General features: G+C 29.4%; 1 protein-coding gene across 1 annotated transcript in view; it reads left to right on the top strand.

Moving 5' to 3' along the window:
* Nucleotides 1-2472: 2472 nt before the first annotated feature.
* LOC129958738 (delta(3,5)-Delta(2,4)-dienoyl-CoA isomerase, mitochondrial-like) overlaps nt 2473-15610 on the top strand; it is an 82952-nt gene continuing 69814 nt past the window's right edge. The window contains exon 1 of the mRNA XM_056071394.1: nt 2473-2632. Coding sequence (XP_055927369.1) covers nt 2590-2632 — 43 coding nt within the window. The 5' untranslated portion in view covers nt 2473-2589. The remainder of the gene's footprint in view (nt 2633-15610) is intronic.

Here is a 15610-nt window from a genome sequence, read left to right as displayed (position 1 = left end):
TTCATTTTGCTTTTCATCTATTTGGACTACAACTTTCACTCGCACATTTGGATATTATTAGACTTATACTGGTGCAATTACGGAAATGAAATTGCTTCACTAAAGAACATATGCCGTATAAAATAAGAAGCTGAAAAACAGTTCAAAATCATTTCTATAAATTGCATGTTTGAGTTTCAACGTACAATAATTGCACAGCGAAAATAGGGAAGATTCCCCTTTTAAAGTTACTGACTAATCAAATCAATTTTTTTAAATACATGCATATATTTTTATCCTGCACCAACAATGATTTCACGATGAACAGACAGACATTTCATCAAGAAATTATTAATAATACTTTCCTAAATTGAAATTGGATACAATTCCTTTTTTTTGTTGTTGTTGTTTAGATGAATTTTTTCAATTGACTATTAGTCTTTACATCTACGAATTTCAAGAGATTTAGCTATAGGCATTAATTTTTTTGAAGGGATAAGGAAAACGCTGAGTAGGAAAGATAAAATAATTCTTTAAATAATTTGAGGCGAATATTCACCTCATAATAAAAAAAAAGTAGAAGCATATTGATAATGTATTTAAACATAATAACAAAGCATACCTCTTTGCTTGGCTATCTTACGTGCATGCTAATCCATAAGAAAGACTTCAAAAATTTCCAATTTTTAAATTATATACATTTATTTATGGTTAATTTCGAAGCCTTTTCCGATAAATATTAAATTAAGGTCATTTTTCGAGAATTAAAAAAATTTTTTAGTGTCATAATTTCAGAATACAGTTGATCTTTTTCTATTTATATAATTCAAATTTAAAATATTCGATACCAAAATCTGAAACATGTTTAAATATATTAATTATCATGTATTAAATTAATTATATTTTTCTCACTACACAGTTCTGTTTTACCATTTTGCACGGATAATTATGTATTTATTTCTAACGCTAAAATATTTTTATATATATTATATTTTTATTATTTATTTATTTATGTATTTACATATTATATTATTTTATATTTATAGATTATATTTAAATATTATTTACTTCTTTCGCTAAAAGAATGGTGTTCCAAAATTTCAATACAGATCTTCACACCAATTTTCTACTTATTATTAAATCTTCCCATGCAATTATAATTTGCTCGATTGTGTAGTAACGAGAAAAACATCAAAATATTTTATGAATGAGTTTGAATAATTATACATTGTATTCAATTAACTAATTTGGATATTTCACTGAAAGTAAAAATTCATTAAGTAAAAAATAATTCTTAAATTGAGAAACCATGCTTTCATCGATTCCTCTACTTCCTTTAATATTGACATCAATACAACATTAATGATACGAGAGCGCATCAAAGCATTTTATTTCTACATCACATTAGTCTATAAACTTTAATTGCAAAATTATAAATCGGAAGACAGTATTCAAAAAATGTTTTGAAAACCTCTCTGGTGAGCGTTTGAATAGGAAGGGGGCACATAATTATCTGTTTTTGTAAGTATTTATGTTTCGCACGTTTTCAAAATTCGCTCTGTACATAAAAAGGAAAACAACTCCGATATACTTAATTTCGCGATTATTGTTAATGAATCAAAATTTAATCAAGTATAATATAAGTCGCTTTAAAGCAATTCAAAATATTTCAATAAATTTGTTGAGATCAGTTTTTGTTACACACACACACACACAAGTTACAAGGCTTGTTAAAATTGCGATAACTGAGATATTTTTTTGTGTGTACTTAGATTTGTATAAGCATTTTTATAGTGTATTTCATATCTAAAAACTGGAATCAACTCTTTTTTTATTTAATGCATTGCTTCTGCTTTCTTCAGGAGATTCAAGACATTATTAGACTAGATTATTATTTAAAAATTGTTATCCTTGTAAAATACTGCTTTAAATTGCAACATACGATACACCGGTTGAATTGAAAACATATCAGATTTTCATCAAAGCAATTATATTCTTTCATTGTTAACGCGCTAATTTGTTTTCTCCACATATTCTATAATCAGTATAGATTAATAAAATCCTTAGGAATACTGAAGTATTAACATAGTTTAAGAAAAAAAACAATAAAAAAACTACTTGAATACTAGCATAATAGTTCGTAGCTGCCTTCGCTTTCTATTAGGGAATAAGAAAAATATCAATTTTTTCCCCATAAGTTGGAAGTTTCGAGTGAAAGCAAACAAAAGGAATTGAATTATTTAAAACGAGCTTAATTTACTAGAGCAAAGGCCGTGTAATAAATTAAACGTACTAAACGTTTCTCAAAATTTGAATTCTTCCGAGAAATGAGATCATGGGATGGGATTGCGAAGCGTATTAACAGGTCAAAATGCGCGTTCCGTCCAAAAATTCAGTGGGAAACTTTTTCCAACTCGGATGAGAAAATTTCCACAACCAGTCAAACCGTTTCTTTCTTATCACGTGACAGCAGAGTCCAGGGTGTAAGCACGTGCTTCCTTTACTCCATCTAGCGTCGTTTGACTGGCATATTCATTTTCTGCTGGTTCTTTCTCCCATACGTGTACTTTTAGTTTATTAGATTTCGTTCAGTTTTAGTAAATATCACCCATGGCTATCAGAACCTTAACTAGAACTCTTTTTTCTGGCATTGGTAAGTAAAATGCGGACCTATTTTACTAATATGGTTTTCGTAAAAATTATGATGAGGCCTATAGTTCGAATTCTATTCTAAGCATTTGAAACAACAAGATTTGTTTATGTTTACTTAAGGCAACATACGCTGTGGACTGGTGCTCTCGCAGAGTACGGGACTCGAGCGCGTTGAAAGCATCCTGAAAAAGAATTCAAAGATTTATGATATGTAATAACTTAAGTTGCTTTATGCAGGCAAAAACGCTTTTAGCTTTTAAATGAATAAAAATTTCTGATTTCAGATCGAATTTTTTGTTTCCGAAAATGATTATTTTTTTCTCTTTGTTTTTTTTTAATCAAGGATTATTGTTTTTGTTTTTTTAAATTGAGAAAACCAATGAAGCCAAATTATTACTTTCACAATAATTATTTTTATTAAGCATGAGAAAGGCACGATTAAGAAATTTTTTGTGTGTATACTTTTTTTTTCATTGGCAAGAAAAGTGCAGATAAAATGAGTAAAATTAGTTATTTTAAGATAAAACTTTAATTTTCTAAAAAAAATAATGTATGTTTTCCAAATTGCACGAACATTATTGCTTTGAAAAATATACATTCCATTTTAATGTTTCACCGGATTTTTTTTAGTTTTGAAAACCACATAATTTTGAATAGATTGACATGAGCGTGGATGGTGATTAAAGAAAATGTACTTCATCTCCATCGTTGGTATGATTTCGATTTTATAATCGGAAAATATAACGTACAATTTCGATATGCTTCTGGTATATCTTCTGTTTAGTATAGATTCTTAGATTCTAAAACAATCTAATAATATCTAAATGCTGTGTTGTGGCAAAACTGAAGTTCGAACGTTGCGTTTACTAATGGTATTTTATTGTTTTTAAATGATTTTCTTTGTATAACAAAGCGCGTCACAGATATCTACATTTAAAAAAATAATTTCTTATTCTGTCTTTTTTTTATTTGCTATAAAATCTTTTTTTTTTAATAAGAAATAGAGAAATATGAAAACGATAAGTTTTCTAAGCGAAAATATTTAATTTGTTATACCAAGAGTGATTTTTTCCGTAGCTGCTTTTGTACTGGATAACATAATTTGTAGTAGCATTTATTTTGAGAATTAGTTTGAAAAGTACCATTGTAATAAATTTACGAAAGATTTACTGCAATTCAATGCTGCTGTTTAGAGCAAAGTATATGATACGATCATCATATTCCGGTGTGTAAATAATCCTTGCGTAAATGTTCGTTTGCTTTTGAAACGTGCTGGATTGATGATGCTTTGAAATTGCTGATCCCCCAGTAATAAAAGGGGAATAAATTTATTTAGTGATAACTGCCCTCAATTACTAGCAGATTTTATTTGGGAAATCTTTTTTTAAAATAAGATTTCCTACTGAATCATTGTATTTTATTTGCTAAAATTCCAAAAAAAAAAAAAAAAAAAATCATTTGAAAAAGATGCTCGTGTTCCTATGTTCCTTCATGTTTTTTTTTCTACGTTGTATGTTTTTATTGACAGCAAATTCTGCACCCGTCATTTCGATGATATAAGTAGAAAGCATCGTTTTATTCTTGATGTTTGTTTCACCATTTAACATTCATTTTAAAGTATATGTTAAAAAATTATATCGAGCATTATTTTATTATTAAAAAATTTAATATAAAAGGTTTCTTTTCTGGCTACTTATTTGTATACTTCGAGTGTTAGTTCTTTAGTCTTCATGATTTACGAGCATTTGACAAAGGAATAGTAACCTATTACCAATTGAACTGCTATTATAATAAAAAATATTAATTCATCCTTTAATTTGTATTTGTTTTTTATATAATTTGACACTTATTAAAAAAAAGTGTCATCCATTTTCATCAAAGAGCTGCTCAAGCTGACGTGCGCGATTAGTATATATAAAACTTTACGATAAAATTCGTTTTTTAAAAACGTTCGTGGAAAAAAAAATCTGTATCCTGCTGTGTGTGATGATTTGTATTCTAAACTTATTTATTCATATAATCTTTCCTGGGTAAATTGTCAAATCCATTAGCTGCCAGGATCCCCGTTTGGGGATTTTTGAATTTAATGCACGAACATATTTGGTACGCCTGACAATTTAGTTTCATTTTGTATATTAATTTAATAATTTGTACAGCAGAAAGTGTGTATTCTGTGCTTCGTTTCTTTACAACAAGTGAACAAATTTGAAATTCGTCTGTAAATTGAACTGAACAGAATTGTCATATTTGAAGTATTGTATTTTTGGTTTTGTTTGCATATTAGAATAAAGTACCTTACATGAATATGTAATTTAGAGGTTATAGTAATTTTCTGTTACTTACTCAGTCTTTTGTTTTTTATTGAAATGATTTAATTGATCATTTTATAACGATATCCTTTTGCAAAAATATCAAATATTTTCAAAACAAAACATACTTTGATTATGATCATGCTGTAACACAACTTTCCGTACATATATATATATATATATATATATATATATATAATTTATCCGGCCGGAAATTAAAAAAAATGGCAGTTAATGGGCTAATCTACTTTGTATAAAATTTCCTTTAGACTTCTTCATTAATAAATTTAAATTAAATGAATTTTAATTTTGTTTTTGAATACGAAGAAAACTTTAGTTGTGCAACGGCACATCACAGCGCCTGGAGTGTCACAACATCTATTATGTTGTCTTATCTGATCTTTAACAACCTTGCGCAGTTATCAGAATATTCTTTTATCTGTACTTCAGCAACTGTGGGTGAATGCATTGCTAAGCATAAATAAAGTCCAACGACTTGTGTTCTCTGTTATTTGACTTTCCGCATTGGAGTTTGACCTTGTTTGAAATTTAATTTACTCATTCCAATACCATTATCAGTTATATATATATATATATATATATATATATTGAAGGAAAAAGAAGTGATTTTGTTCATATTAGGCCAAGTGTTGTTTTATCCGCCCGATAGTTGATATGCATTTTTGCAAACAAATTATCAAGGCACACATTAGACAATCTCAAAATATAAATTTGATGTTCTCTTAATGCATTCTCCTCATATAATTAGATTTATGTCAGTGCGCATAGACTTAATACTCATGGTTGTTTAATTCTGTAATTATGTTTTAAGTATTATGCTTTAGCTCAAAAATAACTATGTGATCTTATTTAGTTGCTGGTTGAAATTTGCCAAGAAATGGTTACATTTCTTTCTTTCTTTTTTTTATTTTTTTATTTTGTCATAAATATTAATGCACATTAAACAGAAACTTAATTGTTTACAACAAATCACATGAATAAATATAATCTCAAGACAGAAGCATAGAAACTTCTCGACAAAGAATCCAATGAATTATTTATCAAGGTTTTATTAATTTTTTTAATAAAATGCTTCTTCTCTTAAGAATATTGATATTGAATTTTGAAATCTTAATTCAACAGTATTCTTCCTCTGGTTAGTACACGAATATTGACATTCTGTCCTATGAACTGATATGATTTTTATGCTATTCTTCAGTAAAGACAGCTTTATTATCCTTCATCTTTTTGGATATGAATTCCAAGCATAGTTCTGCGTGTTTAATGTTCGAAAAGGTAATTTTTTTAGTATGCAAAATATTGTCTTCCTTATCTCTTAAAAAGACGATCTCAATAAACGAATGCATCCTCCACTTTTCTGGTAGGACTTATGTTCTTGTCCCTCTTGAAATTAATAGCATGCTTTCTTTTGAAAATATAATTCTATACACAGTCGTGCATTATATGAAACATTTAAAATGTGTTATATATTATTCCCGTCGAGGGAACGTGTGTAATTACATTAGTTTTGTCTTATGTATTGCCGAAATATTCATGAGTTACCTCTATTAAGTAAAATATATTATATATTTTTATATCGGTCTTATTTGTCGATTTTTAGTTTTTAAAACGAAAAATGTATAAAAATCATTGATATCACCCCCCCCCCCAAATGATGAATTCCCATACCGTATAAAAATTGGAGTATTTTATGTGAATTCTTTTATATTTGGGGAAAAGTGCGTCATTTTCTAGCTGCTGCCGTACAATGAAGAAAGTGTGAGGGAAATGGTAAATATTTGCTTCGAGAAGGCTGTTTATCTAAAATTCCTTTTCAGTGGAACTAAAGTTTAAAGGTCATTCACTCAGCTAATAACCATGGTAACGCTCGACGCGATACAGGCTGTGCTGGAATATAGGAATATCAGAACACGAGCACTATATAATCTGATCGAATTTTAAAAAAATTCTTTCAACTATCAAAAGCACGAGTATGCCAATGACAGAAAGGACAGTGGATGACCTTGAGACGCTCGGTTTGAATGAACTTGCATAACGGACGTAAAATCCCGTTCTGAGGTGAATATAATGCAAGTTCAAAGTAACTTCTAACTTTCGTACCTTGAAGGGTGAATGCATTTTGAATCAAGTAACTTCTGGCAGACGGTGTAGAGAATTATATGTTTCTGTTCGGTCCAAAATAGTCCGAATGTCTGCAGATATTTTGAGGTCGTCCATTTCTTATCTTGAATATTTCGAACTGGACTGAAATTAATTATTTGGAGAAAACATTTTTTTTTAAAGTTCACTGTTATCTCTAGTTAAAAGTATTAATTTTTGATTTTATTTTTTTAATCTCACTGGTCGCTTGTTTTTTCAAATCTTAACAAGAGAAGTGGAATTGTAATATCTTGTGGGCTGTATGGATGAAAAATACTTAATTTTATTGTAATTTCTATATTAAGAGTCTTATATAAATAATGATGGCTATAAATTAAGGAAATCTTTCTATAAGTCATTTCAATCCTTTTCAGACTCTTACAGCTTTCTAAGAACAATGGTTATCGCTTCTTCCTGACTATATAAATCACGTAACCGATGTTGTTTTACATCCATGTATGAACTCTATATCTGCTCGAACTACACATACATCGTGTTAATTTTCCCACACACTAAACTAACATATCCTGATTGTTGATTTCCTACATTTAAAATTTCTAAAACAAAATCTAATCAATTTTTTTGACGTTACTTTATACTTTACAGTTTATAAATAAAATCAGCTTGTAAATATTTGAGATACTGCAAGTTTTGTTATTTTTTTTAAATCGGTATTTATTAATTTTTAAAGCTAATATAAGAAGTGTAAGTGATCGAAATGGTGGCAATTCATGTGCCGTTGCAATCACATTACAAAGTTAACTGTGCATGCAATTTGAAACATGTGTGCGGATATATCTGACAACTTATTCTGTGTTTACATTTTTTCGCTATCTTTTTGAATCGTAAAAATGCATTATCGCTTGGCTTTTAGCTGTTATTAAGCGAAAGGTAAAGCTTATTGTCGTATGAAAATATTTTTGGAATTTCTATTTAACAATTTTTAGTTATCAAAAGCATGGACTATTGGTATTCAAGAGGACAATTTTTAAAATGACTTCAAAATGTGTGTTGTATTCTTTTTAGCGTAAGTCTAACAATGCTAACAAAGTAATTGTGATACAAATTTATAAAATTAACTACTAAAAATAAATGAATAACATTTAAAATTAGTTACATAGTTTGTAAATGCTAAAAGAAGTTCAAACTAGATTTATTTTAATAATGCGAATGAACACAAATGCAAACAGAAAAAGATATTAAATAAATTAGATAAGCATAAGAATTAATAAACAATATTCCACAAATAATGTTGAAGTTCTGATATACAAATTAGAATTTGCTGAAGTAATAAGAGGTAAATAATTATTTCCCCCATACAAGGTGATATTTTTATTGTTTTGAACGGCAAATTGCATAAAACTCAATAGATCCCACATTTGAATTAGCGCATGTCTTTTTGCATTTATCATGGAAGCCTGAATTAGTCACGTGTTTCATAATACACTTAATCCTCTGATAACAGTTTTGTTCATTGCTACACTTCCAGGGATTTATATTCAGAAAATAATTCTTCAAACTCATTTTGGTGATTAAAATTCAGCAACAGTATTTCATGATTTAAGTAAGTTAGTCGCTTTATGATTTTCCCTTTTACTTTTAGTTAATTTTGACCCTATCATTTTCTAATAAATTTTAAATTTAGCTTCTTGTTGGCAATTTTAATTTTAATAGAAATGTTAACGGAAGTTAACCAAGCTACGTTATTATACTTGATGTGCATTAGAATCAATGAAAGCAATGACAGAAATAGAATAATCAAATTAATGCAAAAAATATAGTTTGCTGGAATTCTCCATGAATTGAAAAATAATTCATTCAATTCTAAAAAAACACTCTCGCATAAAAAAAAATGCTGTCTTAAAAACTACTCTTATTCTTCTCTAATATGGATTCCATTGTATTGACAACCAGCTTATACTATAATTTTATTTTCCGAGAATTATTTTAAACAGCTAAAAATCGATAGAAATTATGTGCTTTACGAGATATTTTTTATTCGAAATAAGTTAAAAAATTACAATTGTGTTAGAAAAAGTTTTTTAAAAAATGTCTTTTCTGTGATTTTTTCATAAAGATGTCAACTTAAGCTCATTGTTATAAGAATTTTCAAATTCTTCAGAAAATCAATGGTTAAAAATACCGTTGATTTCCTTAAATATTCTTTAAAAGTTTTCTTTATTGTTAATAATTTTTAGAAATATTGATTTTATTATTCTCCCTTTTTGTTTCTTTATTAAATCAGCACTTAATCAAGAAGCTTTGGTATTTCAAACAATGTTATAAAGTGGATGAAAAATTATTTAATTGTTTCGATGTAATTAACATTATTCCTTCTATTTTATTACTACATTCTGTCATATTTTTCTATAAAAATTTTAATTGAGAACAGCTAATCTCTATAAAAAGGAAGGATATCTCAAACATGAATTAGTCATTAACTATCAAACTGCTCTATTTTTTATTATTTACTTTTAACTGGACTATTTATTAACACTCATTCACAGTGTTTTTATCCGAAATTTTAAAATATAGCTGCGAATGACAAAATAATATCTTAAAAGACGATAATGCCTACATTTTGGATCCCAAGTTTTGTTTAGCCTTTTATGATGTTATGTTATGTGTTAGGTGACCATGAACACATATCATGTCTAACGCATTCCGTGATATGTGTTCTTTTCTTTGTATTCAAATACACAAGATTTAGTTTAGAACCTACGCCGATCCTAACAGATTCTAGGCTAACGACGGATATACGCAAGGTGTTGTTTTTTCGTAATAAATTGATGCTGTTCTACAACTTTGCAATAGACAGGCACCTTTTCTCGTATTTCATATTTTTTGAGATTGGCAAACTAACTCCTAATATAGTCAAAAGGAGACGCTATTAAGTAATCTCGTCGAATAACGCATGACTTTTAATATACTTGGACACTATTTTTATAATCGTAGTTGGCGGAATTTAAAAGATAATGTGAAAAAAAAAAAAAGAACAATGGCCACCTTGACTTATTTCAAAAAGTAGTTCATTCATAAAGGACATATTTAATTTGAAACTAATTCAACAGATTGTAATGAAATAAATCTAAATATTTTTTTAATTGTTTTTGCTGACAAATGTTTAGAAATGTGAATGGAGTTCTACTGGGCATTTGAGGACGCAAACCTCTGCATCAGAAAGCTGTTTTTTAAAGTATTCATAGTATTTTAAAGCTACAAATTTGCTAATTACCGAAATTAAAGTTTTTTAAGAGTCTCTCGGAACGTAGAAGATTTCTTCATTTGTATGTAAGTAGTGTCTACGTGTCGCATAGTATTGTATTCAAATGTGCACCTTCTGTCATAACTGCTGTCACTCAAACCCACAGAAAATCCCTAGCCCTCATCATCACCGATGTGCACACTGGATTACATCATAAATATCGGTGAAAATTTTAGATAGCTGAAAATCAAGCGATTTGAAATATATACTTTCCTTGTAAATTTAATTTAATTAATTTAAATTTAAATGGTATAAAACTTGATTGCTGGGAAATTGTTTAGTTCTTCGTGTAAACGTTTTACTAAAATTGAATCATTATAGTGATTGATAACGCATGAAGCTTTGGGTCCAAGTCAATTGTACTTATTTTGTAACGATAAATAAACATAATTAACAGGACTAGATTTTTCCTTTGTTACTACCGATATTCTGTTTTTAATACCGACGGTATTGTGTATCTCAATTTGATATTGAAATAGCTTTATCTTCAATTTCTTTAAGACTAGCAGAATCAGCTATCTTATCTGGACGCAGATTTTCAAGATTTGATATGTGTATTTGCGTCAATTACAAACTTTCGCAATTGTAAATCTTACTAGATTGTCTCTAGAATAATAATAATAAATAATAAAAAAAAAGTTGAGCTTTGTTGAAAAAAAGATCCGCGTTGTAGACGCCATCTGTTATTACTAAGCAAAATGGAATTTCAGTCGAACTTTGGGTATCTATTCACGTCACATTCTCAACTGTCTGTTAGTTTATCTGCCATATTTATAAGCATATTACACACGAATATTGTCACAACTATAAACAAATCAGAAACTTTTTAAATTAAGAAAAAGTGATTAGACTTCGAAATCTAAGTTTGAAACATGTCGTGGAAAAGGTATCCACGATTTTGTTGATTTCAAAAGCATTAAATCTAGTTAAGTAGGTAGCAATGAATTCTGTCCAATAATGCTGTGCATAGAATATAGACTCTTTTATTCAATTAGAGAAAGAGTGATTTGTTCTGCCTCTAATGGCAGAATGATTTTTTTAAAAATACTCTTATCTTGACTTCCTGAAATTCTTATTCAGCCATCTTCTGATGTACTCGAGTTCTTGTTCGTATTATGGTTTCTTGGTGACCATACACAATTTTAATATTTTCAGAATTAATCGAATAATTTGATAAAATTTTGGTTTCATTCGAGTGGCATCAATCGATAGTGAATTCGAGAAAAAATTGTTTGCGAGATTTCTGAATATTTAATAAAGGATAATAAATTTAGATTAAAAATTGTAAAATAAATGAAAGTCTTTTTTTAATCAAGAAATAAACGTGCTTTAAAAACTGTTTTTATTACATTAATTTTTATTTGGAAGCAAAAATATTTCGATTGACATCTGCTACATTGATTAGACGTGGAGGAAGAGGAGGGGAGAGGAAAATAAAAGAATCGTTTGCTCTCAGAAATGTTTGTTTTGAAGGTTGAATAAACTAGGCAGCTTTGCATTTAAGTATAATTATTATCATCGATGGAGGGTTTTTTTTTCTCTCTCTCTCTCTCAAGCGAGAGCGAAAAGCACATGCGAGCACAGTTAACGCTTAAACTATTTTGGATGTTTAATTTGCATTTCTTGACATTTCTTTTCATAAAAATATAAATGTTTTTATTGCGAAATTGCAAAAGGATTTTGCAAGAAGCTTTTAAAAAAATGCACGATTTTTTAAAAATATGATTAAAATTTTTCACTTCGTTATATTTTCAGAGCGATTTTATTTGAGCATTTAATTTGTTTTATGTGAAAATGATCGCCCCTCACCCTCCCTTAGAACATGAAAATAGCATAAGAGAGATTTTGAATCAAACCAAAAAAAATGACTTATAGTTTCTGTTATATAAAATATATATATTTTCAGCGATTCAATTGCATTTAACAGTTTCCGAATATTTACTTTTTAAATTTCGTCTAACATCCGCGTCCTCTTCAAAATCACCATTTTCGAACTCCAGAGTGTTTGTATAAAAGCTAAAATCTGCTAAATTTATTAATGATAGTCCACGATTTGCCAAGCAAGTTTCGAATTTTAATTCTGTTCAGTTAAACTAGAGGGAGTGCCTCCTCAATACTCGCATAGTTTAATATAGGTTTTATTCCCCATGTTATAATGCGGCATCAAATACTATTATCTTCTAGAGTTGCGTTAATTTTTAATCATTTATTCATTACTTCTAATTAATTTTCAGTTTCTTGTCAATAGAAAGGGGGAAAAAACTTCCAGTTTACCATTTGTTCTTGGCAAGTCTTTAAAAACGCAATTCGAATACTAATTACATTTTTTCTAACTTATGCAATATCCGATGTATTTTGATTCGATTCAATTAAATACTAGTTTCTGTTCGTACACTGCCACAATAAAAGTAAGATTGCCGTGAAATCCTTTCGTTACTTTGAGACTGATTAGACTTGCATGCAGTTCGTATACCAGTTAATGTCTCGCTCACTATCTAACGCTTTCCGTTCTCAAAAAGTTAAATATAAAATACTTTAGAAAAAACACATTAATGTATTAAAAAGTTACTTTTCTCTCAAGACAAAAATCCGACGGTCAAATGTAAAACTGCAAAAGCCTGACGTATAGACAGAATACTGTAAATAAACTAATCATATTTATAACGCTTTTCCAATTTTTATATAATGAATGCTTAGGGTTTTCACCTCTTCTTTATGATCTCCATCTTAACTTTATATCCCAATATCTGCGTCTTACACCTTCACGATTTTTGTTTTGATGTCGAGATTTTTTGATACAAGAAAATAATTCCTTTTTGTACACCAATTTATATTTCTACTTTAGACTATTTCTCATTATTTTCATTTAATGACTTGAAGGGGGAGAGGAGAAAGCTCATAATAATGGAACTTTACCTGGGAATTGAACGGGTTTACGCTAGCGTTGCAACTGTGCATCTAAACGATGTACAGAAATACGATTTTTATCCATATTCCTAAAAATGGAAATTTCATCTAGAAGAAAGTTGCCTTCGATTAATATTCTTAATTTCCAGTCAACATTTTTAACTCGTACATTCGTGCAATTTTATTATACACAATGTATTCTAAAATATAACTAGTCCGCATTAGCAATCCAGTTCTGAAGAATAAATGACCTTACGATTAAAATTTAAAAAGAGAAAGGCTAAAATAATATGGGTATCAAAAACCGTAAAATCTTGATCTTCCGATTGAAATAACGTAAAATAGAAATTTGCCATGTTCGTAATATGTTAACGTTTAATTTATATCCAAGAATTTACGATTACATTGCGTCTTAATTTTAAATTTTGCTAGATTTCTGATGAATATTTCTCTTTTTTATTGCAGTAAAGGTGCTTTAGTCTAATATTTTATGGGATCATAAATATTACGAAATCTAAAAAATTAATATTTCTGAAATAAGACGCGACGCCATTTAGAGTAATATATTTTTTTAATAGTTAAGAACTTTAGAATATTCTATTTTCATCCTGAAGCAATAAAAACTTCTAGAGTCTGGTACGTAAAGAAGAGTGAGAAATCCAATTGCAAAATTCTATCCTTACGAACACGAAACATGAAGTAAAAGCGTTTAGAAGAGGCAAAAAGAGTTAAGAATTTCTATTATTTCTCTATCTTCAAAACTGAAGAGCGCAGTCGCTTAGAGAAATTTTAACTCTAATAAAGTAAATGATCTTGGTCATTATGGGAGATCAAGACATTTAGTTTCAAATAAAACCACATTAAAATTTTTAACGCATAATCTGAATTTTATTTAAAAGACCGGCGATGAAGTTTTAATTTCACATTCATACATTTAAGAGAACACGAGTCATTTAAAACAAGGTAAATGAATTGTATTACAATCATAAAATTTAAGTTTATACATTTAAAATGAGACAAGAAACGAGTTACAATATTTGGTAAATATTTACACTGATAAAATATTCGGGCTACAACACCAATATCTTCATGAAAATAAATGTATCGAAACAAAGTAATATTAACCTTTCGATGCTGTCCCGGCGATTTGTCGTGGCAGAGACGGGCATGATGTATACCAAGAGAAACAGTCATAATAAACACTACATTAGTTAAATGTTTAGCAAATTTTTTTCTGCAACCGAAAATGCTTATTCCGAGATGAAAGTAATTTTTCTACAATTCTGGTGGAATGTTGAATGTCTTGCGTATTTCATTCGGCGTTTTACCCTTTATCATGCTGGCTAACTTCTTTAACAGCACATTCAAAAAACCTTTCATTTGCGCAAACTTGGCTGCCTCCGTTAACCGGAACAGCGTTACTATATCCAAATCTTTTAAAAGATTTTTGTCCCATTTAGCGATATCGTCCGTTCTTTTTAGTTCGTCACCGTCGTCGTCGTCGTCATCATCAACAACGCTGTTTATTACTGGGTCGTCAACATGTTTTTGTGCCCACCGTAGCATTAAAATAAAGATATCGGAATTTATTTTCTTCACGGGTATAGGCTGATTATCTCCAGTACTCTGTTCGATTGCTTTATCGTCGAATATAAACATTTTAGCAACTTTTTCTTCCGTCTGGAAGATCATGCCATCGGCACATGCGAATTTAACTACAGCTCCCCGATCAGTGTCCGAAGTTTTTCCACTGGAGATCTTGGCATCAGCACCTTCCTTCACTTCAGAAGTATTGCCCCGATTTTCGCCCACGGATGGGTTATCGGCTGTTGGCTCATTTCTGAACATGACTGAAATACCTAAAGAGCATCAAACATTATTAGAAAGACGAACTACAAGGAAAAATACAAAATTTTAGCGTGTTTCCATCTGAGTTCCCTCCTGTTTATTGTGCAGCAGTGACCATAAAATCTAAAAGTTTACGAGCTCAAACCATTAAATTAAGGCACATCGTAACAATTTGCCCTTAACAAGGTATAAAAAATTCATTAGCCTTCTAACCGGAACAGCCTTTCAATAATCCAGTTATTTCTCATGTTCTTTAATCTCAAGGACAAAAGTTTGCCAACGAGGGGGGCGGGGCAAGCACAATTTCTGTAATTTGGCTTCAAAGCAACTCGTAACTAATTTTTGAATTTGCTTAAAGGAAATTAAGTGTAACTTAGTTCCCCCCCCCCGCAAATACCGATCCTTTCTTTCATTTAAAACGACAAAGTCAATTATAAAAAATTGTCCCGTTTCTTTTACTGACCATCGGAAGATTTTCAATTATATACAC

This window comes from Argiope bruennichi, chromosome X1, assembly GCF_947563725.1.
Source record: "Argiope bruennichi chromosome X1, qqArgBrue1.1, whole genome shotgun sequence".
Classification (NCBI taxonomy): Eukaryota; Metazoa; Arthropoda; class Arachnida; order Araneae; family Araneidae; genus Argiope; species Argiope bruennichi.
Note: the sequence above shows the minus strand (reverse complement) of the source record. Positions and strands in the feature narration are given on the sequence as shown.